Below are 27496 nucleotides of genomic sequence, written 5' to 3' on the forward strand. Positions count from 1 at the left end.
TCAGCAGATAGGCAGTTGTGACTCAGTAAGGGTTTTAAAGATGCAGTAAAATGCACAGACCAGCAAGAATCCATCTCACCCTGGTTATAATGGAAAACTGAAGAAGGGATACCAAATTCAGTGCTGTGCGGGGTGATGGATTCTGTGTGATTAAGGTCTTTGGTAGTACCATGCCCACAGTAGGATTTCTTCTGTCTTCTTTTCATGTTTGCTTGAGGATTTAAGTGTAGGTGAAAACATTACAGATTACTTATTTGTGGATTAGAAAAGGAAGAGGTTTGTCTTACTATTGTCACTTAAAGCTGTTATAGCAAATAAATGTGGTAGGATGCAGGAGCAGTGTCAGATCCAGAGTGCACAAAGGATAAACACAAGCTTGCTTCCTCCTGTTCTTGTATTACATCCCCTATGAGAGACTTCAGGAAGGGCAAAAAGGGCAAATGGCTGAGCGATGTTGGTGTTCTGAACCCAGGATCCAAGGCACTGATGATTCCCAGGGCTGGAAATTCTCTTTTCTTTCAGTTTTGTCCAAGAAAAGACTTTATTGACAGTGATTTGTTGATGCTGACTTCTGCTCATTTCCTTGTTTTAAGGGGACATTGTATGGTTAAAGGCTGGAAGACTCAGTTGTCTTCTGATTACAAGCCCCTTCAAACGCTAGATAGACTCTGCTTTCTATATACAGGGCAGATGTTCCACCAAAATCCGTGTACCTACAAACTGCAGGGTATGTTTCCAAATAAAAGTTTGGTTTGGCAACGCTTCCCTCAGTCACTATTTCAGCCTGTTTCCAGGTGTGCTATAGTCCAGGTATCCAGTGACAAATCCATGACTGTTGGATTGCTGGTAGCAGTGCTCTTTGCACTGCCTCTTAATTTGGTCATTCTTATTCAGGGGACTAGTTTCCACGTCCTGGAAAGAAGAATCCTTTCTTTCTCTCCCCCAGACACCTTCTTTTGCAGTAAGCACCAACCACAAGGAACAAGCTGACCTTTGGGCAATTGTAAATCAGTTTCTCCATTCAAACCCCGTTTTCCTTTCCCTTCCTTTTATACAGGTTGATAAAGTGTGCGGACAGCCCAAACAACAAGAAGGCAACCTGTCATCAGACAATATAGTGCCAATGAAGGAGGCGACTGAAATCCAGACATTCGTGATGGCTCACGCTAGTTTGAACAATAAAAGAAGGTAACCCTAAGCAACAGTTGCTTTGAAATAAACTCTCTGCCTCACAATTTCTGTTAATGGTTCCCTGCCCTATAGTGTTTAAGCCAGAGCAGCAGTTCTGTCACCCTGTCTGTGTGCTCTCCAGCCGTTGCCATCGCTGATAGTTGCACAGATGTGTTTGTGGTATTACATTGCAGGTCTCTCCAAGAAAAGCTTTTTACAGGCCAGACTTGATGTCATTACTTAGCACCAAGATGTTCATTATTTCCAGAAACTGTCAGTGAAAGTTATGAACGCTTTGCCTCAACAAAGTCCGAGTGGTTTCCACAGTTGAGTCTAAATTACTTAAAATACAATTGCCCAGGTCTTTAAGGACTTGAGCTTATCCAGGGGCAGAGGTGGGAAGGAGGAAGGGGTGAAAAGGAAGGATTCATTGCCCTGACACAAAGTCAGTCCCTCATTTCACAGGGCTGGGGAGGAGTAATAAGATCCCTTGCAATCTCCTTGATCTGTTGCATAACAGAGCAGGAGGAAAAGCATTTATGTTTAGGCTTGTTGTGTCCATCTTGGCTTCTGTTCTTCAGTTGTGTGCCAGTTGAGACACTAGACAGCTGAATTACCACCACTGGTCCTGGCATGAGTATCCCTGCTCCCAGATGTCCTAGTCTTTCTTTCACTTTCCCTCGTGTAGCTCCTGGATTGGTTTTCTGTAAATTGTAAGTGGGGAGGGAAGGGTGTCTTTGCAATCCCACTCATGATACATGAGTAGATGTGAGAGCTAACTGACCATAAAATCACAGTGACATATTTCTGGCTAACATGTTGTTCTCTGTAATACCAGTATAAATCTGGAACAACTTCAGCAAAGTGAGTGGAATAAAGCTGAGCTTATGCCTCTATCTGAGAGGAGCATCTAATCTGCCCAGGGAGTCCATGTGTATCTCCGTATGTTGGATAGGTGGATGACAGACAGCAATATTAAAATTTCCATAGCCTGCGTTCTGAAGTTTGAGTTGTGAAGATGAGATTTTTATCCGTTTCTATTTTAATTCTCATCTAAGCTTGCATGAATGAACCAAACACTGCTTTAAAAGATAAAAGTAATAGCAGCAAGCTAAGTTTTTTGAGTGATAGCGATATTTTTATCCCTTTGAAATTTAAAACCAAAACACAACAGTTTGTGCTAGTGCTTGCAGCTAATCAATTTTAACCATGCAAATCAGAGAAAAGAGCATTAAGGAAATTAAATTAATACATTCAGCAGTAATAATCCAAAGAACAGTTGTAGTACAATTAACGAAATATGCTTTTAAAAACACAGAGCTCTAGGCCATCTTCTGTATAACTCGCTGACTTCACTGGGACTTATACACTGGCAACTAAAAAGGCAGAATTACCAACCTATTAACAGGTAACCTCTTAAGCAGATGCAAATTGGTGTCTTTAATGTCATGACAGCAGTTCTTTCTCACCTGAGGATCTGTTCTCTCCCCCTCCCAACCTTCTAGAATTATTTGGATATTGACCTTTTAAAATGTAAGACCTGTAGATGGAAAAGAAAATATGCTAAAACTAATATACTGTAAATTAGATAGTTTCCCAAAACCAGTCTGCTCACTGAAAATTAATTTATCAAAAAAATCTAAACTAAGGCCATCCTTACATAATTAGCATAAAACATTACTGAAATACAGTGTTGATAGGTATTGTGGAGAGCCTATGCACCAAAAATGAATGATGGAGCCATAATTAGTAAGAAGTGGAGAATATTTTTAAATTTTCCACAACTTGCTATAAAACACATGGCATGAGGCTTGTAGTTTGCTTCTTGGGAATGACTCTGAAGCAAGAAATAGAGTAAAATACACAGTGATTGGCTACATCACTGTGGTGTTCATCATCTGTCATTTAATCACATATGATATCAATAAAAAGCAATTTTAAGTAATAAAATTTTATAATGGATGGGTGAAATCATTTTTGCAGTGGCTTGTGTAAAATGCAGTTCGAGTGACAAATAACTGCTACAGGGGATCTAGATTATGAAAGTAATTATGTGAATCTTTTTTGGTGTCATTCCTTCTGCTGATTTACAAAATGAAGAGCAATAATGTCCGCTGTCTGTCAGTTCAGGTACAAGGTCACACAGGGAATTGGCCCAACTGAGTCTGTCTGTTGGTCTGTTTAGTAGACATCCCTCCAAATGATCCTTAATTCAAGAGGAATATGGAACATGACTCCTGCCTTTTAGAATAAGCAAAGAAAAAGAGCGGAATGAGCCAGCACTCCCCAGGTAAACAGAAAAGCTGTGACTCATTCCCTTAATGTGTCAGAATATTCCCAAGCTGAAAGAGAAGAACCAGTCTGGTTAGCACATCTGCAGGAGAAACCGCAATAAACTGGCCTCTTATCTCTTCTGTAGTGCCTGCTTAGAGATGCCCTTAAAAACCTAGTGCCAAACAGCTTATACCTACGTATGTATGTTGCCTCCAAAGGTATTACATCTTTGCGAGGCCAGTTACAAAATCAAGCTCCTTTTCCAAAGAGTTTGAGAGCCTCTGGTCTCAGCTGTTCAGCAGAGCCAAGGCTGCTCGTGCAGTTGAAAAGTGGGACTGTTAAGATGGTGCCTCCTTGCCTGACTGGTCTGTCTTCTGGGTGTGCGTTTTTTGAGTCTGGCTGGAGGCAGTCCTTCTCACCCTCCACTGTTCTGCACAGCGTGGTCCTGCGTGGTTCCTGAATTCATGTAGCAACTGGATCCTCTTTTGCGGTAGTTGAATCCTTTTCTGCTCCTCTTACTCTCATGGGTTCTGGGGAGATTTTCCATCTTTCGTTATTTTCCACTGCATTCCATTCCTGCATATTTTTTGTCAGTAAGTGTCAGGGACAATAGTGTAAGAAGCTGAAACTTGAATAAATGTTGCATGATCTTGTAGGAAATCTTTTCCTCTGATTAAGCTGAAAAGTATAGATTTGAATTTTTTTTTTTTTTTTTTTTTTTTTTTCATTACACAATCCTATTCAGGGATTAACTGAGACTGGCAGGATTGCTGCTGTGGTCATTTTTTAATGTGGAGGTTACTATAACATGTAATAGAGATGACAAGAAAATTGAAACCATATGATGGTATAGGGAATGTACATGGCATGTACAGAATCTCAATCAGTAAATTGGAATGTTATTGCTGAGTTCAGCACAAAGTACTGTTCTGGTCAGGGTCCCGACTCCTAGCAAAGTTGAATACCTGCCTCTTGGCATGTCTGCTGCGTGTAATATTTCAGACCACTAAACATAAACTGGTTACAGATCCGTATATAAAAATATGTTATGTTTAACAAAGAACTATAACGTGATATTAGGTCCCTAATCGGAGGAGGCAGGCTTTGAAATGATATTTTGTTGGGATTTCTTTGTTATTCTGGGAACTTATGGATCTTTTATACATCTTACAATAAACAATTTCGAGTTTCTTTGGGAATGTTTGAAGTTGATGTCATCTACTTCATTTAAAATTAACTGTCTATTGGGTCAGGCATCACATGATTTTATTAAAATTTGAGTATTGAAGTGCTTGTACAAAACATTATTAATGCCAGATGGAAATTAACTTACTGTGGAAATGAATCAAACATTTCTGACTGACTGGCCAAGGCAGAAGTTTCAGCAGGTCCAGATTTTCCCTGTTACAAATTCTCATTTCCTTTTTTGACTGGCCGTATTGGAATCACTGCTTCAGTGATGGCAGGTGACACTCACCTGATGATCAGTGTGGGTCCATTCTCGCTCCCAGAAGGTATGATGGCAAAGCCGCCATGGTCTGGGTATCCTCAGAGCTGCTGAAGGTGGTGTTCACTCTCTCTAGTAAGAGTTAACTGGATTGGCAAGTATTGTTGAACCTGTTTGCAGACGTGTGACTTCAGCTGTTGCCATTACTTTATACATGAGAGTAAGGGTATAAGGGGAGAGTAATGGTATAAGAAAGAGCAGAATGTGGTATCAAATCATGTAAGTGGAAAATTGCATCATTATGTTAATGTTCGATACAGTGTTTAATGTTAATCAAGGCACCTTGGGATATTGGTGCCACAAAATGCATTTACACTAAATAACTACCAGGGTTATTTCCACAGTTTTTCCTCCAATATAATCTTAGAGCCTGTCTCTCCTGTTTTGCAAAGTTGTGTGGTTTTTTGTTTTTTGTTTTTTTTTCCAATGGTGCAATCTGACCAGAACTGAACAGCAAAAAATATCTGTATTCACATTATTTATTAACAGACAGCAAATTACTCATTGTACCAGAAAATGAATGCTACTCGTTTGTATCCCTCCTTCCCATGGTGCTCATTCTAGACTGTTTGCCATTGTTTTCTTGTATAGCCTCATACATTTACAGTTCTTCCATTTGGTATCAGTTATAGTTAATTTAAGTACCACGGAATTTATTTTCAGCTTTTTGCTGTGTGTGCTGCATTTGTAATTGTGCTCTTATTTGAAAATGAGTGGGAGAAACAATCTCAGTTGTGTTTTTTTTTTTTCTCAGTATTGCATTGACATTTTTAATTGCATCTATACTTTGAAAAAAATCTCATGACAATTTTCCTCCTTATTTGTTTTCTTATATTATCCTATGCATGTGCCTGATGACCTTTCTTTCAAATAATTTTTACTTTTCTCTTTTGTTTCTCATTTCTTTTCCTCATTTGCCTGAATTCCTGCTTCTCCCCTACTCCCCAACCTCTCCTGATTGATGCTTATCTTCCCCGGCCTATTCCAGTTCTCTGCCTCTGAAAGCTTCAAAGAATGACAAATCAAGAAGCTTGAAAAAAATCTCTCGGTAAGAATGAAAACAAGGTGACATGCTTTGTTGTCTCTACATGTAGCTCATCTCCATTGTAAGCTGCTGTTTCAGCTGTAATCTAGGAATTGGCATACTTTTGATCACTGCTTTTATACTGTAGGGCACTGGGAAACTGTACGTTTTCTACCTAGTGTGCTTGGTTTTATACTGATGAAAAGTAAATATTTTCACTTGTTAAGATTAAGAGTTGGACACAGAATTCTGCCTTTGCTAAGATGCTACTTTGAAATGTCAGAGCCCCACTCTGCTGAAAATGCAAAGGAATTTAAGCTTCTTGGGGTGAGCTGAGTAAGACAAGCTTCGGACTCTTAAAAGGGTGCTCTTTTCCTCCTTCAAAGAAAACTCCAGTTTAGAACCCATAAAATCTTTAGCATCTATGTCACCTTCCATAATTGATACTCTTAGGCTGGTCAGGTCGGTGGCCTCCTGTCTGGACCTACCTTTACTCTATAAATACTTAGAGCTCATGTTCATAAGTTAGTGGTCAAGAGAGAGAAATACTGATTCCCTCGTCATAAGCCCTAAAATTCCTGCTTTTTTCTTTGCTTAAAATGACAGCTTTCCTGCATTGTTAGGCTAAGTTAGTTCCTTAGGACCATGTGATGACTAATTTATCTTGAGCAGGATTTCATCACACATAAGATAAATAGGATGGTTTAATGCTTTTGAGAAAGCATAAAGGCAACTGTGGGGAGAGATGACCACTCCCTAAACTTTGTAGGGGTAGATACCTAGCAGTGGACTCTGATACCGTTTAAAGCAGCTGTTGCTCCCACAAGAATAATAAATCCTGAGTTTTTGTGCCAAGCTCCATCCAGCCATATCCCCAGGCACCTCTTCAGTGCAGTGTCCCCTTACAGCCTGCCAGGCAGAAACATTATAAACCAGAATGAATCCTTTGGCCTTCCTGATGGGGTTGTTGAGGGACTTCTGAGACAAGCAGGTAGCTGTGTGATAGCTCTAGCCCAGTTTTTGTGTCCTGCGTCTTGTTCTCAGTATCTTTAACATCTTACACCAAACAGGAGCTTCTAAAGCTGTGGAGATAGGGTAATTTCTCATTCTGAAATACTCTCAATCGTGTGCTGAATTAATACTTGTTTTATTACAGTTTAATTTTATGGCTACCTGAGCCAGATATATATTATAGGTATAATCAGATTATAAAAGAGGCAGCAGTTTGCCCACAAGGCATTTTTCCATACACACGTAATCAGAAATGAGCTCATTGTACTGGCCAGAAGTTTCGGTTATTCACCAAAGCAGCAGGCACAGCCTCCTCTTAACAAGTGTGAGGTGCCAGACATGATGAGAGAGAATTTCTTTCTAATAAGAATGTGACATGGACAGTGACGATGGGGAGGAATTGGCCCCACCACATCTCAAGGAGATGACTTTCTGTACTGTTGTTGCATGTGTGGGGTACTTACAGCGTGTTGCACGTTTTGTGATGGGATATTAGCTTTAGGAAGCCTTTTCCACCCAGGAGGTTGTTGACAGTGTTGTTAATTCACCTCACACATTTCTCACAATGGAGAAATGTTCACTTCCAGTACCAGAGAAAAAGCCCACTCCTTTAATGGTGATGTTTTCTCATTTATTTTTTCAATCTGTTTATACAGAGATAGTAGGTGTAGACTTCTTTCAAATTTTGTGTGAGATGTGTTAATGTAATTTGTTAAAACCACCTTTTGTATGAAATCATGTTTATTAACAGTGGACTAGGTAAGACTGGATGATACATAGGAGTAGAAATACACTAGGAATAGAAATTAATCAACTTGGATGACTTAATTTCTGTAAGGGTTCTAAACTCTTAACCTTGTGGAGGGTTAAGTTAACAGGGGGCTTAAACCATAAGTGTACTTGTTCTGTAGTTAAATGTGTTCTTCCTACGTTACAGAGAGTTCATCAATTACATGAAGCGATCCCGACCCTTTTATGCTTCTATAGCAGAAAGGCTGTGTGATGGAGACCTGGTGATGAGAGACAGCTCAACCTGCTGGAATGGAGAGGATGTTGTGGAAAGGTAAAGTTATGAGTAAAAGTTTTCCCTAATGGTGAAAAAGGTGACTTCATATCCTTCTGATGGTTCAGAAGCATTCTGAGACATTGTAGTCATCAAGTGTCTCCTTTAGTGAACTTGATGCTTAATTGAGCAAGGGTTTTGCTAAAATAAAAGGTTGTTAATGCTGAGGTTTAGGTATCTGTATTAAATATTATGGAACACTTTCTAGAAGAGCTGCTTTGAAGAGTCCCTTTCTTTCACTATAGAGACACAACTCTCTGCATGTAGAGAGGTCTTGCCCTCTAAAGCTCAGTTAGCAAGCTGTACCTCTGTGACTGACTGGAGATTCCTTTTCAAAGTTTCTGACATAGCACTTTGAATAACAACTGGCTTTGGAATTGCCCAGCATCCTTACCAGAGCATATTCTGCAGGAATTCTTATAAGGTAACAATTAATAAATGCGCTGTTCATGTGGATAGAGCAGCTAGAAACTCTGTAGGGTGAAAAGATATTTCTAGTTTGTCAGCTAAATTTTTTCCCCTCTGTATTTTAGCACAGTCTTTTCCATCACCCCTTAGAATCCAAGCTGGAAAATACACTTGCACTCTCCATGAGTTAAACTTTTTGCTCTCATTTCTCTTACTCTGTATAACATGAGGCAACATTGCCCTGAGGAGAAAAAGAGGTATTCAGAATACAACTGTATCTGTTACTATCACCGTCAAAGTATACATCAGTTTTTGCAGCGAGAGCTGGTTGGAAGTGTGCCAGTGAATGTTTTCCAAAAATGTCTTTTTGTCAAAACAGAGACATGCCATGGAATTGTGTTGGCTTTCATGATGTTTCTTTTTGAAGTGTATTTTGTGGTCTGTAGCAGTTCTAAATGATAAAGTTCTAATGTTCTGTTTTCTTTCTTTAAAACAGTTTTCATGACTGGAAATTGTTTTGTAGGAAATTATGGAATAACTCCAATGTGGAACAGAGAGAGATGTTACAATTATAGGCTGTCCCATTAAAGGGAGTCCTGACTCCCACACACCTCTGCTTAGATTTCTTATGTGTAAATAACTTCAGCTTAATTACATTTGAGATATTCAGGGATAAATACTTGTCTAACACATTAAGATAACTTTAAATTTCTTAATATTTCAATGGATATTGGCATTACAAATTAATTGTAGAAGCATATATTTGAAGATTTTGGCAACAATGCAGTATTCTAAATATTAGTGTATAGTGATAGTAATACTGATTGAAGGTTTTACTGTAAAAGTAATGGAGAGGAAGTGAGGAGAATATCAGTAATTCTAATCAGTATTTCCATTTTGGAGTCCCTTTTGCTGGTAACATGTTGCTGGATACACAGTTAACTTTTCGAACAAACAGCTTTCTGGCCAAAAGAAAAACAAGAAAAGCAAAACCAAGAAAAACGTTTTCTATATGGACTCTCTGAACAGAAAATTAAATTAAAATTTAGATTTAATTTTCGTCTTACTTTGTTTAAAAAAAAAAAAAAAGCTGCTTAAATTGCTGATACACATATTTTAGAAATGCATGAAAAGGAAAGCTGTTGGTTTTCTGCTTTGCCAGTGTGACTTTCCCAGAGCTGGACACATGGAAAAGTTTCAGGTTTGAAAAGGGTAGGAAACTGGGAGAAATAGCAGGGAAAAGACTAACAAGACCCCTCATATTTTAAATTAAAAAGCCAAAACAAAGGGGGGAAAAAAAACGCCTACAGCCCAACAATGACATCAACAACCACCCTGCCCTGCCACCAAACCCTGAAATACATATATTTGTAGTTGACATATTAAATGGACAAATTAGAAAATAAAAGTTTAAATTCACATGTTTAATCAGACACCAATATGTATATATTTATCAGTTCTGTCGCAGTATTGATTGCCTTAAAAGAGGAGCCTTTCCGGGCAGCCTGCTCTGCCAGCAATGCTATACAGCAGCACAAACATGGTGCCTGCTTGCCATCAAATTTTACTCCTTTCATCATCTGTTTTATAAGCTGGACTTGTCACCAGTTCTCCCCATGTGAGAAATAAACCTGTCCTGGTGATGCCTGAAGATGCATTTCTCTTTGTTCTTTCTCCTTTCCCAGGAGACCAGAGGATTAAATATCAGCAGTAGTAAACAGTTCTGAACTCAAAATAGAGCCTTATTCTTAACTCTGTATCAGAAAATAGATATCCCCAATTAATCTGGTGGATCTCTTGTGAACCTGAGTTTAAGGTTACTCAGGCTGTGGAACTGGCAAAAGCTGCGGTTCCTGTTTCCTCAATGCTTCTTGCATTTCATAATGCTATTTGAGAGCTGAGTGATATTTATGCTGCATGCTAACTGGCATTCAAGCTCTTTAGGAAAAACAAACTCAACCTTTAAAAACAATTTGACACACCAATGCAGCCTGAAACAATGTGAAATTATTACTCAGAAACAGGGGTTGTGCATTCAATTAGTAGAGAGGGCATTTGAGGTCTATCAGAGGATCTGATAAACAGGATTCTCCTTGTACTTTTTTATTATAATTCTCTGGATTGGGTTTTATCGTGTTTAAATCAATGCACTAGCAGGCAAAAAAAAATAATCCTTGAGGTGCCAGTAAATACACCATAAAAAGAGCCAGGTTTTTTCCACCGGTTTGAGAATATGCTTCTGGTCTGCTCTTCAGATGAACAGCAAAACATGGCTTTGCTAGGAATTGTCTAGAGTCAGTTCAGGGCCTTTGAAGACATTACAAATACTTGCACCAGGAGTAGTGTTTTTTGTCTTCATTACTCTTTTGAGCAATTTGTTCCTGGAACAAGTCTTCATATAAGAAATAGTCTGTGAGGCTAATCAATGGCCTGAGTATACAAGGAATGCTCAGAGAACATGAGGCTAGAGCACAAAAACTGGAAAAGTATTTTGTGAAGTGAAGCAAGCTTAGAGAAATTTCTGTGCTGGAGCCTTTCTTTCCTGGCAGTGTGTCACATGATTATCTCAATACCATATCAGTAGAAGAGATTGCAGGAGAAGTTGACCATGTGAAGCATTATACACTGCCAGGACCAGACACCATTCACCTATGAACTCTGGAAGGACTAAAGGGTTAAATAGTTGAATTACTCATTGTGGTACTGTATTTTCTTTAAGACTGCTTCAATAGCAGATGATGGAAAGACATGAAATGTGAAGCCATCATTGTATTTTTAGCAAAATAAGGGTTTCAGAAAGATGTGGCCGATAAACTTGGTATGTAACAGTAAAATCTGTCGAAACTATAAGCAGATGAACGTGATACTTAATGAAAGGAATCAACATGTTGAGAGTCTTTAGGAGGAGATAACAAGCCAGGGTAGATTGCTATAGTCTGTTTGGAGTTCTGATAGATATTTGATAAGGTCCTTCACACAAGGCTGGTAGAGATGAAAATAAGGGCACGTAATAGATGATCATAAGCTACAGTAGAAAGAGGTCACCAGTGGCAGCGCATGGGGATTTGTGCTGGAACCTGTGCTGTTCATCTGTCATAAAAGACCTGTGAAGGGGCGTGAATACTGAGGTGACAGCATGTGCTGATGATATTAAGTTATCCTGGGTAGAAAAGACAAGGGTCAACTGTGGTTAATTGCGGGGGGAACTCATGACGTGGAATGACTAGGCAATAAAATGGCATATGAAATTCAAGACGGGCAAATATAAAGTGATTCACGTAAGAAGAACAATCCAAATATTACGTACAGCATGGTGTGCACTGAGGTGGCTTTCACCACTCCAGGCACGTGGCATATGCGGTTCTTTTGTCCTCCAGGCTCAGCAAGATAGAGCACAACTGCAAATGTACCAAGGGAGCAATAAGGAAGGAGGATCAAGGGCATGAAATGGATCCTGTATGTGGAATGGCAGATACTCCAGCCTGACACAGGAAAGATAGAAGGGGAATATGATAGTGGCCTTTAAAAATCATGTGTGGTGTGGAGATGCTGAATAGGGATTTGTAGTTCACTATCTCTTTCATTACAAGAACAAGGGGCATCTTCTTAAATTAATAAGTGACAGCTTGAAAACAGAAGTAGATATGCCTTTGCTAAACTTTTGGTTAAGCTGTGAAACTTCTTGCATCAGGATGTTTGGATGTTTTAAAAAAAATGGATGAATTCGTGAGCAAATTTAGCTCATAGAAGAGCAAGTTGTAAAATGACTATCTGAGGAGAAAAGAGGCAATCACGTGCCACATCCCGGTCTCTCTAAGAGCTGAGGCAAAAGGTAAGACAAAAATTTCCCCTGGTCACCCTTAGGCAGCTGCTCCCATGGACTTCTTTTCTGTAGGGGCTAAGCTGCAGGAACCTTTCTCTCTTCAGGAATATCTCTTCAACTAAGCTGGATGCTGGCATTGAATCACTTTCTCCATTCTCCCTGGCCACGGTAGCTACACAGGATTTGCTAACTCAGGTCTCAGCGTCATAAATGGAAGACTAGTACAAGTCTTTCCCAAGGACTTTCCCAAAATCTCGTCTTGAGATATTCTGTTGATGTTAGTTTTACATCTTTGCACAAAACATGGATTCCCCTTTAGAACTCCTTTTTCTGAAGTTTGGCTTTTTGTGAACTCTTAGCTGCAGTAGAGTAGCCTTATCAGAGACAGCTCTTTCTGCTGCTAGAGAAGGGAAAAGGAGATGTGGTCTCACTGGCAGGCTTTTGGAGTGTGCCTGTGTACAACAGATGAGTAATTCTGGTTTGGAAATAGCACTTTAAGGGAACAGTGGGTTGTGAGTACTACATTGAAGTTAGATAATCTGGGTGATTATTCAGTCTTTCCATCTCTGCCTGCCTACTTATCTCTTGCAGTTTCTATTTCAAGAGAGGTGAAACAATCATAAATAATATATAGACAAGCAGTTATCTGTGTATAGAAGAATTCAAACATTGTGAGTGTAGTTGGCATTCATTATAGCCAACTCTAGGCAATGCGTATACTCTGCCACTCTTTCCCCATGGCTGTGCCATTAGTTCTCGGAAAGAGGCTGGTTGCAATCTGAAAGCTATCAACTGCGCTGCTCAGGCTTCAAGGCTGGAGTGTGAAAGTTGCTCAGGGCATATTCAGCAACCTCAGCATTTGCCTTTCAGATGTCAGTGACAGCCTCCTCCTTTGTATGTCTGGGCTTAATCCTGAAGCAAAGATGGTGTTGCAGCATTGCTCTGCATCCCCTGAGCTCTGCTAGAAGGTGCAGGGGGCCACCTTCTGCTGCTCATGGCAACCCCCAAAGACATGTTGGCCAGTTATCACATAAATGGACGTGTGCCTTTAGCATGACCATTTCAAAGACACTTCTGTCACACGAGCGACATTACTTTTTTGAAAGCTGAGAGGTCTGCTCATGACTTATGTTAGAGTGCAGCTGGCTGCATGTGGGGACTGTCCCACAGAGGAAAAGACAGGAAAACCTCTTACGTTTCTCCTACAGAAAGTGTTGTCATTTTATGAGTTGAAATTTAGAGGCTGACAGATGCTAGTGAGAACTGTAAGATTGCTCCTACCATTTCAAATCTTTTTCCTTTTAAGGAATGAGCACTTGCAATTACCTTGATATGCTCTAAAATGCACACCCTCTCTATTATGATGTTCCAGTATGCAAAAACCAGCTCGGGTCTTATAGTAGGAAAATATGAGCTGGTAATGAAGAAGAAAATTAAGTGACTGGGTTTGTTATTAGCAGTGGTGGATGTTTGTGATCTCTGTAATGAAGCCCCTTTTTCTCAGGTGCTGAAATATGCTTTTAGGCTGTGTGTCCAGTGCACAATAGGCATGGATCTTCAGAGAAAGGCATGGTGTTGATAACCCAATGCCCACACTATCTGTACTTTGGAGGTTTTACTTCAGACTAGCTCTGGTGTATTCCTTGGGACTGAACGCCACTGGCATCCTTGAAGTGCATCCTTAGTTTCATTGAAAAAGAATCTGGTTCTGAGACTGCTCTGCATTATAAACTGGAGTGTGAGAAATGGTGACACTCAGGGGTGGTAACCTGAATCCAGGCTCTTAGCTGCTTCTGATGCTATATTTTCCATTTACAAAAAAAAAAAACCCAAACCTGTTAGAACAGTGTCGACCTTCAGGTTGACTCTGAAAAATAAAACTTTCAAAAGTTTGGTAGAGAAATTGTTCCTCCGAAGAAGCAAATCCGAATCATGACCATGATGTGCAGCAGCTTTACGTGACTTTTTTCTAAGCAAAGGGTCGTGACACTTCTAGGTCAGTGAGACATTGAGACATTTTACAAGTTAAAATTGCACTGTAGATGTACAATTTGGTTTAGGAGTTATTGTTACTTGATGCCTAACCATGGAATAGGTTGGAAGTTTCTATAGAATTAGGAGGTTGAAGAAAGGGATGTTACATTTTTTTTTTTTTTTCCTGAGTGAGTGAGAGGATTGCTAGCTGCTTCAGAGATTTTTCTTTTTCCAGGCTGCTTTTCATGTTATGTGATGATTTTTTCACACATGAAGCCAAAGTAAGAGGAAATCAGTTAACAGGAGTTTGGGCAAGCCAGTGGTGGCAGAATACTTTTGGAAACTTGGGAGTTAAAAATGTGTGAAAGGAAGAGTAGATTTACTAAGTGGCATGTATTGATGTTTAAATGTCTCAATAAATCTAAGACAATTCTGTCTCTTCTTGTATTTTTAGCAGTCTTAAGCCAAACACTAGTTTGACTAGCCATCGCAGGTTTTAATGGAATGAACCTCTAGTGAAACAGAGCAGCTGTAGTGGTTATTGTGGTTTACCGATCTATACTGCAGTTGTGAAATGGCTTAGTGAAGTCATGAAGAAATAATAGAGCGTGTCAAGAAGAAGTGGACGTTGCTGGGATTTTTTTTTTTTGTTTGTCACAGTCATCAAAATATTTCCAAAGTAAATGAAATGCTGCCTTAAATCCTGATGGTTATTCAGTGTTTCATCGTGACCTGACTAGGTCTTAAAAAAAATATTTTGGAACTAATATTTCTGTTTCTAAGTTTGATATCTTGGACCACTCTTTCTTCCTTTGAAATAAAAGGGTGTGTTCCTCTAAGAACAGAATTGGGAAGTCCATGTCTTAAAGAGCCTTGCTTCAGACCAAACTATCTATTATGTTACTTGCATTTAAATGAGAGATCTCTGTTAAGTCTTCACTATTCTCACTGAAGTTTAAGGCTGTTTCTAATGTTTTCTATCCACCACAGAAAGAGCAAAATAGTGGCAATGTTTGATTAGATTATAAATTAGAGGATAAATAAACCTGAAAAGCTCATTCCCCTTCCAAGTTTTTGCATCTACTTATTTGAAACAACTATATTTTGAACACTGAGCCATCTGTTTCTGTGGTCAGCTCCTTATTGTACAACGTTTAATAAGTAGACTCTATGAGTTTGATTTCTCAGAATACTTTTGAGAAAAGCAATCTTCCATACTCTTATTTTTTTTCTTTCAGGCAAGACAAGGATGTACTGAAATATAGTTTACAAGCGCAAACAAGTTGCGTACTAGTGAGTTTGAAGCATGCCGTTTCTTCCATAGTCTTAGCTGCTCTGCAGCCCAGTTTTACTGTTTTGAGTAATCCCATTTTTAAAAATTGAAAACCAAAACCAAATTCTCTCCCTATTGCTAAGAAACTATGAAATTATGACCATATGCAAAATATTTTCAAACATGGAAATACTGGAAAAGGAGAGAAGGAGGGGAAGATTTCATATTGCCATATTTCAGCTCCCTGTTGCTAGGGTTCTTCTTTCCTCATTGGTAACAAGTAAAGCATTTTTGGATGCATGACTGGTTGTCCCATTAAATCCCCATGAACTGCTATCATTATTTTTACTCTTAACTAAAGATTTGTCCATATGTATAGTATCTATAACCAGGAATTAGAACTAGCATTATAAAGAACAGCTGTAAGTATGCTTTAAGCGACTGTAATAGTTGTTACTTTTCTGTCTATTTACCCTTTTTTTTTTCCATCTGTCAGGCTTAACAGTTGTTAAGCTCTAACCATTTCTGAGTTAGAACCTATATATAATAGCTGGATCAGAAGATCAAACTTGGCTTTATTTGAAGCGGGGAAAGAAAAACCTTTGTGAAAATAACTCTAAGGAATTTTGTGTTTCTTGCCTCTCAATTTCAAGGGGAAATTTCCTGAGTTTCCAAATGAAATGATCTTTTTCTTGTTACCTGTTAGCTTGATCTGAAATAGTCTTGATGGTAGAAGTAGAAGAATGATTCTGCTGGTCAGACACAGCTTTCCATTGCACGGGTACAGAACCCATCATCATTTCAGATGTGTCTCTTCGGGTGTGTATGGGTGGATTTTATCTGGAATGGCTTTCTCTGAACGTGGCAGACTTTGCCATTGGTATTGCATTAAAATGTTTCAGACAGGCTAAAGTCTTTATTCTCATTTCTCCAAATCTGTCTTGGTTTTGTAGTGCTATGAGGAGTTGAAAGGTAGTAAAAACATGTTCATATCACTGAAGCCTACAGGTTTGACATGCAGTACCCTGATTTCTCGGGGGGGCAGGGGGAGAAGTTCTTTTACAGCAACTACTTTTCGGATGGGAGTCACTTTCTCAGGAAATTTTAAGTGTAGCGTTTTGGGGTTAAAAACTTGCATATAAAAATGGCTTTTAAACAGATTACTGGGGCTATAAGAGAACGATGTTCTGTAACATGCAGTAGGAACCCACACTTCTTTTCCTTACTTCTCTCCTTCTGTCCTTTACTTATTTTTCTTGGAATTTTGCATTAAGTGGAGAGATTAGGGGACACCTGTCCACAGGCTTGAGTAGATCATGTCGTGGGTTCTTAGGCTCTCAGGGCCTGTGCAAGCTGGCTGAGAAAGGAAGTGGCAAATCACAGTGACTTCCTCTTCTCAAAATGTTTTCCTTTAGAGACTTTCAGTTTTTACGAGTTTAGCACTTTTGTTGTCCCCTTTCTCATTTCCTTGGACTGTAGCAAGCAGCCATCTGGATATGGAAAACAGAGATAATCATTTAGCCTTAGCATACTTAAAAAGTGTTTAGCTTCTGTTATTCTTGTGCCATCAGTGTAAACAATTTCTGGAGATACACTTGTTACTGTAAATTGTAAAATGCTATATCTTTTTGCAGTATTTTTCAGTTTTTAGGGTATTCTCTAGGACTTGCGGTGTTTTTGTTGGTGGTTGGTGTTTTGTTTTGTTGGGGTTTTTTGTTTGTTTTTTTTTTGTTTGTTTGTTTAATCCTATAGAATAAACCAAATACACTGTGTTGGAAGTGACCATTTAAGACATGAATTTGCCTGAGCTTACCCTTCAGAATGATGCAGAGCTCTGACAGACTTTGAATGGCATATTATGTGTCCTTCTGTCAGGATGCATGAGAGGTGAGTGTTAAAGTTCATTGCCATGCAAGCACATGAATGTTAATAAGGCTGCTAATTACCTCCTGCACAGCCCCAATCAGCCATAGGGAGGAGAGATGGCAATGGTTAACAACTACCCCTCACCACTTGTAAACTCTTTCTGTGGCCAGAGAACCCCAGTGCAGGGGACTTTCTGCTTGCCACCTGCAGTAGGCAAGCAAATTGTACTAGGACAAGTAGGAAAAAAAAAAAAAAGCCTCAAGGCTCAAGATTTAGGAAGAGGACAAGTTGCGACTGATCATAATGCAGAACAGGAGCACTCAGAGACCTCTCTATATTTTCTGGTCTGAGATTGGACAATGTTTGTGCAATTACAGTTGAAACCCTTTACTCCAATATTGGTGGCCTATGAAATACGGCCAGCTGGTCCCAGGCAGGTAATGGTGAGTACTTGGAATAGTTGAGGTGAATGTGGAAATGGAAGATGATGATAGCGCAATGTTTTCCTTATTCAGGCCAAATTTAGGTCTGCTGTTAGCTAACTGTCTACGTGAATAAAGCTTCCTGGTGAACTCGAACTTGATGACACAGGTTTGAATTTGCCCCATGTTCCGCTAATGTCTGTCTAGCAAAATGACCCATGACTGCTCTGAGAATATTTAAGTGTGTAATTTGTATGCACAGGTCTGTGATGTATTTAAGGATAGAATGGGATAATTTGTTGGTAAAGCTTGCCCTTTCATGTGAGGAAGCAAAAATCTGGAGTTGGGCTAGTTGGGAGGAGAATATTCACTTTCTCTGGGCTATGTCAGGTGTTTGGGGATATTGTGTTCTGCCATCTGAATTGGTCTCTTCCCTGCTCCTAAAGGCGTATCAATTAAAAAAGCAGTACAGGACAACACTGGGCCCTGTTCTCCCAGTTCAATTTTTTTTTAAAAGTGAAAATAAGTCCTGCATTTTTGGTCACTGGAAGTTAGACATTTTGCAGAAGTAAAGACAGAAGGGTTTCATATAGAAACTGTTTACCTTTCTGTTATAAACATACATGCTTTATCTGCTCTACAAAATATATCCATATGAGTTTGGTCAGATTCAGATGAATGGATCAAAACTGAGTCTGTAGGACATGCAGTGCCAGTGCCGGGCCACAGAATATGAAGGAAAAAGGAAGAGTTGTAGGGAAATCAATCAAGTCGTGTAGGTAGGGCGTATGTGGAGGTCAGCTGTGTATAAGAGGTGAGGTAATGAGAGTAGTATTTAGTCCAGAGATACTGGAAAGAAAACAGCTAAAGGGGTGCTGAGCTGACTGGAGTAATCTTTGCCAAGATATCCTGTTCGAGAGCTTCCACCATCAGGCAGGCAAGACCGATCTCTGTCAGCAGCGGCACTGCAGGAAAGGCACAGAGGCCTTATTCACTTCTCGGGATTGGTCATAAAGAAGGATGGAAAAGCTGGTATGTTTAATACGCTGATTCTACTCTCCCCTGCTTTATTTGAGAGCATTTTGCAAATTACAGTACAGTCCCGTGAATTAAAAATATATATCCTTAGAACCATAGTTCCCTTCATCTTGGAAGGGAGCTCAGGAGGTCTCTGGTCCAACCTCCTTCTCAAAGCAGGGGCTGCTGTGAGATCAGATCAGGTTCCTCAGGGCTTTATCCAGTCTGATCTTGAAAACCTCCGGTGATGGAGACACCATGAGCTCTCTGGGTGACTTGTTCTAGTTCTTGACTGTTGTCGTGGTGCAAAAAATTTCCCTTATATCCAGTCAGAACCTCTTTAATTTCGAATTCTATCTGTTGTTTCTTGTCATCTCACCATGCGCCATAGAGTGTTTGCGAACCTGAAACTCTTGAAGGCCATGCTGACAGCAAACTAACAAGTGCCAGTGCTTAGCAGACTCTCTTAATAGCTGTCAGATGCATTGAGAGACACAGCAATCTGCATTATTTTCTCTTTTCACCAGGTGAGAGACTTCGCTGATGATAGAAAGAAGCAATTATATTTTAAACACAGAGCATTATGCACAGAATGAGATTAGAAATGTTCCTTACCCCCAGTCACTAACCTGCAGTACTTTGATAAAACACATATGATATGAATAGTGCCACCACAGAGGACTGTACTAGTTTTTAAAAGATGCTCACAAAGCAAAATCTATTTAACTAAGAAAATATAGGAATATAAGGAAATAAATGCCTCCATAAGGAGATAATATTTGCCGTTCTTTTTTTCTGGTAGGAATAAATTCAACCTCAGTTCAGTTTTAGAGAGGATTTCTTAAAAAAGATGTTAGGCAGCATTGTTATAAACAGAAAATATGGTCCAAATGAATTTGCAATACATTGTGAAAGTGAAGCTGTTTCATTGCATTTCACCAGTACTAGCAAACAGAAAAATAATTGGTTAGCAGTGGATGTTTTGTATGTATATAACCCATATGAAGTGATTGCTTATGAAAAGGAAGCACACAAATTCAACCAACAAGCTGTGTTCAATCTGCAAGAGTTATTAAAATGCCATATAATAACGCCTAGATGTTTTTTCTTCTGGAAGATCACAGAGGCCAACATCCTAATTGAAGGGATTACATATTTGGTGCCAGAAAGGACGTCACTAAAATATCTCCTGGGGGTTATGGGAATATACATATGTAGAAAGGAATGTCTTCTGTGGTGATTTGAGATTAGTGCCATGTAGCATCCTGTGGTTAGATTACTCTCTGCTTCTAGTTCTGACTATAAAAATCACGAGCTGTTACATCTTTAATCACATGGGAGAGGAGAGAGGACTGTCATTCTAACAATGAACAGACACGTTATAATGCCATTAAATGGTTAGCAGAAAACTCCTTAGCTGTATTTGTTTGATGACGGTCTCACTCTAACTAAAACACAGAATGGGGAAAAAACGGAATTAGGAAAACTGTTCCCTACTTGTAAAATTGCACCTCGTGAATATCAGTGCTGTAAATACTTTTTGAACACACGGACAACAGGATGGGGCGATTATCTTGAAAGCTGTTACACATCATCAAACTTCCATCACATTAGTTTACCATTGATTACCACATTAGTTATTTTTCTCCACAAATTGGGAAGATGTATTTACTTCTTCAGTCAAGGGCCATTTCTAATATTGCGCAAGACTAAGCTGCCAGGCACAGGCTTTCAGCCTCAATTTTCTGTTTGGTGAAAAGGATACCTCTTACGCTTTTGGGACGATCTGCAGTGCTGTGCTTAAGAACCAGGATACATAGCTGAAAAGTAAGTGGTCATGAAATACCTTATGTGTGTCCCATAACTACTTGTGAGTAAGGTACCTCCTCTGCTGGAGAAGAGCTATCAAGATCAAAGAGAGTATGTTTCACAGTCACTGCACTGTATAGTGAGACCTGATACCTTTTGAATTCCAGAGAGAACGTTTTAAAAATGAAAGATTGCCCCTAAAGAACCCTTCATAACTCTCATGCTGCAGCCAATGTGTGTAGATTTGAGAGTTCAGTTTTTGCTGTGTGAGTATGCGTGCAACACCCTAAAGTACAGGCTGGATTGAAGCCATATGCTGAAAACAGGTATTTTTTTACACACTACATATATACAACCTCTCTTCTTACACTATAAAAGAAACTTTTACAAGCATACATGATTAATTTTAGTAGCAAGCCCTCCCTCCTTTCCCCCTCCATTGTGCAAGCCAGCCACTGGAGGGAAGGAATGATTGCATGCATGCATGCCCATATACATCTGCAGCATTGTATTAAAGCTTCTTGTGGTGCTTCAGTGCATTTATTTAAGGATTTTCTGTTAAGTAGTAGAATCCTGACTAAATGAGGAAAGAATTATTTGCTCCTGGATTGTATGACTTCTGAAAATTAATGTTTGGTTTGCAAATACAAACTGAGTTTCCATTGTTGAGGAAAGATTTATTACTTTGGTCAGAAACATAAGAAATTTTTTACGGTTTTGACCAGAAATCATGTTTTCTGGTGAGATTTTCTATTAGGAATATAGACTCTTTAAGTCCCTTCCCTCCTCACCACGAATTTTGAAAAGGTCAAGGCATGTCTTCACTATGACCCACACTGAAAAAGTGTGTAAAGAAAAGTGACAGAAGTCAATGGTGTTTGTACATGATAGCTGCCTCATGAATACTTGTGACAGGCCATTTGGCTGGATGTCATCTGCACTGATCTTTGTAATTTAAACTGATAAGTCTATATGCTTAAAGACTTGGTTTTTTTGTTTGCTCATTTGGTTTGTGAGTTTTTTTATGCAATGATAAAGGAAAGACAATTTTAAGGATTTCAGTCCTGGAAACTATTAATAGATTGATCTCAGTGTAGAGATTTCATTAAATGTAATTATATGCCAGCTGTTGGGAGAAAATTTAACACCAAAAAGGAGCAATGTGTTAAATTATCCAGCACCAACTACAGATGAGAGGTTAATGTGAGTTAGGAGGCACGTTTTGTACTAAGGTACAGAAATAAAAAGAGAGAAAGACAAAGCCAGTAGCAAGAATGTAAGTTTTTCACGTGGCACAAAAAGAGCACAAGAAGCCTGATTCAGCGCATGAGTAACCGCTCGCCCAAGGTCTGTTTGTGAAGTCTGATAGAACGATTTGTGGTCCTCACTTGTCTTGGACTGGACTGCTGTGGAGTTTGGATGATTGAGATCTTGTTACTTAACTTGGTGCACATTGTGCATGACCTTGGTAGACAGCAGGCCATTCTGGTGCTCAGTTTGAGTTTGGGGTCACTTGAGGAACCCCACTGGCAGCTTCACTAAACCATTTATAGCTCAGCTTTGAGAAAGAGCAGAGAAGCTACCTCCAATATTTTGGTGCTTATCTTTAAAGCTTTATTTTTCTGCTTTTTGTTTTAAAGTTGCATTTTTGCATGTGTGTCTGTGCATAGTATACTGTTAAAAAAATCATCCTGATGTGGTGAATGCAGTTTCCTGGATTGAGTCATGGTTACTCCATGCCCACTACTAGTTAAGTACGACCTGTTTGTTGGGAACAGTACTCTTTTTGCATAATCACCCTCCCATTTTACAGCAACAATAGTAGGCTTTCTCCTTCTTAGTTATTATTGTTACTGTGGTATGTCCAGGCATTTATGTTGACGGCTTAAGTTAGTATTTGAAAAAGTATTCTTTAAATGCAAATAAGGATTTGACTTGTGAAGGCCTCTTTTTAACATCATAGCATTAAGCATTTTCTCTCTGGTTGAGGGAATTGAATACAAATAATTAATACTGGGTTTCAAAGTTTCTTGGGAGACGCTTGTGGATTTGGTGTCTACTCAGTGACTTACTCCTTTTGATTTGAATATTCTGTGAGGCAGGACTTTGAGCAGAATACATGGAAGAATAAATCTTGTCTTAGTCATCTAGGTTGCTCCAGTGGGGCAGTATGCTTAAATGAAAATATTTTAGTGGAAATGCAAAAAATACCTACTTAATAGCTAAGCTGCTATCAGCCTGCTTGGTTTATTCCCTTTGAAGACATGGATAGTTACTCTGCTCTGCCCTCCTCTCACCTTGGTGCCTTGTTCAAATACTCAATTATCTGTTAGTCATAGCAGACTATACTGTTTCTCACACACTCTCTACTGTTCTGATATTGCAAAGCCTTTCTGTGTACAGCTTGTGGTACTTGTATTTACGCCCTTGATTCAGCACACCATTTCAGCAAGAGCCTGGCAGTAGCAACTTGAGTGATATTGTAGAGGTCAGTAAAGTTGTTCTCGGTGTGAGCACATGCTTCAGTTTGAACTAAATTAGATATATGTTGAACTAAATATACTTGGCAGTTTGAGCCAGGTTTTACTGTGCTAGAATGATCGTCCTGTAAATTGTCATTAAGGTAAATTAGTCCTTCACGTTGGTTTTATTTGTTACAGGTACTTTGTATCTAAAGGGTGGGTTAGAAGTCTGTTTCTAGTACTATCCAAACCTGAATGTCAAAAAACATAAAATCATCTGCTTTTTGCTGGTTTCCATTCCCTGTGTGGGCTTGGGGTAGATGCTGGCAAAATATCTTTGGTCTAGTGTAATATGTTTATGATTTAACATATCCAGCCACAGCCAACTTCTTAGACAAATAGCTGTAGCAAGGTGGGGTAGAATCCAAAGTTAGAGCTGGGGTCAGGGATAGGCATTTTTCTTCTATTGACCTGGTTTTGACTGGAAGATGCTGATTCATCAAAATGGGGTGTGTGTGGAAATCTGGATTTTAGCTTGGAAGGCTGAAGAGTCACCAGATCCCCAGGAAACCTGTTACGCTGTGGAGGAGTTTGTCAGTCTCTCCTGTTGAAACTGCTCTATGTATAAGCAAAAAAACATTTAACATGCCAGTGAAAGGAGAAAAGAGACTGTTCTGTAGCTTTGTGGCTAGGGTACTCAGCTGCAATGTGGGTAGCTTTGGTATAAATCTCAGCTTTAATAAGTGAGTAAGTAGAGTGGAATGATATTGTTCTCCGGTGTGAAAGGTTTTGTTTTTTCTCAACACAGAATAGGTAAACTTTTGAAATGTTGATATTTTTGGCAGAATAAAAAAAACCATTGCTGCCTAGTTCTATCCCAGAAATTGACCTCCCAATAAAACATAGTTATCTAAGCATGTTTGCTGACTACAATAGTACTCAGAGCCATGTCTTGTGGTTAGAGGCAGATCAGATGAGTAGACACAAAGACGGTTTGACAAATGTTAAATATCATTTAAAAGTAGTTTAATTTAGACATTGTTTATTACACAACTTCTCCGTGTTACTGATATAAAACCATCTTGCTGTAGCTTTCCCTGTCTGCTGTGTACTTTCACTGACCTCTGTTGTGATTGCTTTTTAAAACAGATGATCTCTTCTGTTCTGAGAGTTGTCAGTTTAAAATGCAAATATTCCCATACAGCTACAGAAAGAACCGTATGGATTTACAGGAATAAAGAACATATGAGCTCTGATGGAAAGGTAGTAAGAAAGCCCAAAATATGTTCTTATTTTCAATTCCACAGGATTAAGCCAGAGCCTCGAAGTAATTTATGTGTAGTATTTGACCCACAGTAATTATGTGGATATGCCATACTCTGTAGTGGTTGTAGGCTGTGCAGCCGATCCTTTCCTTCACTAGTTTCTGTTAGTCTCTGATGCTGCTGAAAGTGGACTTGAGAATCTGAAGCTGTCTGCACATCGGAGAATATCCCTGTACTTATGAAGCTGGCACACTCAGGGGTGATGGTGAGAGGACATGTGCTGGGATGAGCATGTCTCTGCTGTAGAAAGCCTTGGCATTACCTGCCTGGAGGTATTGATACAAGACCTTTCCTTCAGCAATGTCATGCACCTTCATCTCCTTTGAATGAGGACAAAATTCACCACCTTCAGAGCTGCAATCTAAGGACGAAAAGGCTTTGGTCCCTTTCTCTGTGGAAAGATATGATAATGGAGGAATTTTTGTGGGGAATAAGTATGTTTTAAGGAAAGGGCAATTGCTGCAGAAGACATGTTTTTATGTTTGTGAGTAGAACTGCACTTAATAAAAGTTGAACTGGAAGGGAAGTTGTTTAGCTGGGTTAATGTCAGGGTCACAGTGGAGAAGGAGAGAGCACTAACTCCTTCTCTGAGGCTTTTCCTCAGGTCAGTCAGTGAAGTTTTAGGAAGTATCCTAAAAATAAATAAATAAATAAAATACACATTCCCCTTAATTATGAAAAATACCTGGAGAAATTATTTTAAGCCCAGAAGCCAGAAGATTTCTCTTGTGGTTTTTCCTAAGTCTTTAGCAGAAGACTGGCATAAAATTCAGAGAAATGCAGATGATGTGCAGAATCTGAGAAGTTTCTCAATTTAAGCCCCTACTGTGTTAATGATGACCTTGCCTCCTGGCGAGATCTCCTCATCAGTGCTTCAGTTAGAAACGCACAAAGCGTCCTGATTTACTGAGCCTTATATACTGCATGTGAAATAGTATGGACTCAGTGCAGCCAAATCTACAGCATGATGCAGTGCTCAGATTGTCCTGGTCTGTATACCCGTCATTTCCACTGCTGGGTGGCCAGGCAGGCTGCCCTGGCAGCAGCACCGGGGAAAGGCTGGTCCTGCAGAGCAGCCAGCTGTGTCTGCAGTGGCTCTGCTGGGCAGGGGGAGCCTGAAACCCCGGAGAGTGCCTCTTCTGCAACAGGCTCTGGTCCTGCCTCTGCATGAGGATTCTGCAAAACCTTGGCATGCCAGCTGGAGCAAATCCCTGTCTCATTGCTGTGGCCAAGTGTGCTGGAGTTCATAGAGCCACAGGGGCTGAGGTAGGTATGTTCCTATAGTCCATAGAGCAAGTACTGCCCTGTGCTTTAGTTTTGCCAGCAGAGGAGCCAACTGGTTGCTCCAAACCGAAGCCAGTCAGACAGCCAACATGTCTGGAGTGTGGACAGCAAGAACGAAGGAGTCCTAAGCTTGTCTTACGGCAGGCTTAACAGAGATGGTGTTTTCCCCCTTGCAGAGCTGCAGCTCAGGATTGAGTTTGTGAATAAATTGGAGGGTTGGATCACACTTGAATTGATGTAGTGAGGGAGAGAGAAGAACATCCTGTGGCCCAGAAACCTTGCTTTTCAACTAGCTATAGTTTTATTTTCTTATTGATACAATAGTTGTTAGAGCCGCGAACACAGCTAGCAAAATTATTCATAAGTGGCCATGAGTGCCAGTTATTGTACTAAACACAGTCATTTCACATCTGATTTGACATCCTCCTGCTGATTTTTCTTCCACCTCTCTGTCTCAATATGTTTTTAGATCATAATCATCTAAGGGGTAGGAATGGATGATCTTTCTTTGTTAGAGAGGAAGATGACTATTCAGAGAACTGAGGCCAAGTTTCTTTAATGTGAATAATTAATGATAGTGATGATAATGCTGTTTTGGTCACTTAGAAGAAAATAGATGGGAATAGATGATACAACCCAAGCAGATGAAAGTGAAGAAATAGTAAAATATAGCTGCAGCTATACCATACTTCTCAAAAAGTGTGGCAGGACTGAGCTGTGTGCTAGTCACAGGCTTAATCGTCCTGCAATGCATATTAAAGCCTTTTCCTATCTTTTACGGAATTGGTATTATACGTAATATGTCCTTCAGTTAAGGGGCTGTATATGCAGATATGCCTCTCTATGCCTGAAAAAGTACTGTCCTGCAAAGTGATGCAGATGGGTTGCTGCTTAGCAGGGAGAGTAGAAGCACTGTTCAGGAGCAAAGTTTGAGGCTTATGAAAAACAGAGATAACAGGGAAGGATCTCTCAGGAAAAACAAAGGCGAAGAGAAAGTTTGGCTGATTGTTTCTAGGAGTCTCTGGGCATGGAAAATGGAACCGAGCCTCGGAGGAAGTCCAGACTGGTTCGTGCTCTGTGATCTGGAGAAAGAATGTTCATTAATAAAATTAAATCTTACAGCAAGACATCTCAACCTCCTTTTTTCCTTCTCTCAGAGAAATACAAAGTTCACTGGAAATCTTTGGAAGATTTTGATTAGATTACAAGTCTATATCTATATTATCTTATTATCTAAAAGAATAATTTTGACAAGGTAAAGACAGTGGAGTTAAATCCAGGACTATTTTATTTTGGCCATATCCTAATAGAAATCGGTCGCAGTAAAAGTAATTTCTGTCCAGTGGTTGATACACCTTCTTTAATTAAGAAGCGTAATCAGGTTTTCCGGGAGTGGGAACCAATATGCCTGTAGGTAACTTCACTTTCTTTCAGGTGGTTTCTATGACTAGCTTCCACCAAGATGCCTTCCTGGGAAGAGGGCATTATGCTAGCAGTGCATAACTTAAGCCTCTCCCTGATGTCTACCCAATGTAGTTTGCCATATTCCTGTCTTCATATAATGCTATTTTAATTGCTTATGGTCTAATTATCAGCAGATACTATTACAACTGGAGTATCACAGGGCATAACAGGGCGGTAGATTTATAGATAATTCCCAGTTTTCTATGCATGGCACAGACACAGTGCTTGTTTTATAAGGAAATGAAAGGTTTGGATGATTTGTGTTTGCACAGTGTTAAGTAGGAAAGCAGGTTATAGCCAAGGCCACGCTGCCAGATTTG

General features: G+C 39.6%; 1 protein-coding gene across 3 annotated transcripts in view; it reads left to right on the forward strand.

Annotated features, from left to right (window-relative positions):
- Positions 1 to 27496, forward strand: part of LOC104023679 (glypican-5) — a 388175-nt gene that overhangs the window by 130915 nt on the left and 229764 nt on the right. For 2 of the 3 annotated variants that reach the window (XM_087739176.1, XM_087739175.1), the window contains exons 4-6: positions 1058 to 1188; positions 5940 to 5999; positions 7924 to 8049. In XM_087739176.1, coding sequence (XP_087595302.1) covers positions 1058 to 1188; positions 5940 to 5999; positions 7924 to 8049 — 317 coding nt within the window. The remainder of the gene's footprint in view (positions 1 to 1057; positions 1189 to 5939; positions 6000 to 7923; positions 8050 to 27496) is intronic. The other variant, XM_087739174.1, reaches the window with a different exon arrangement.

This window comes from Nipponia nippon, unplaced genomic scaffold (assembly GCF_047370975.1).
Source record: "Nipponia nippon isolate SJK-2023a ecotype South Korea unplaced genomic scaffold, ASM4737097v1 scaffold_7, whole genome shotgun sequence".
In the NCBI taxonomy this organism is placed as follows: domain Eukaryota; kingdom Metazoa; phylum Chordata; class Aves; order Pelecaniformes; family Threskiornithidae; genus Nipponia; species Nipponia nippon.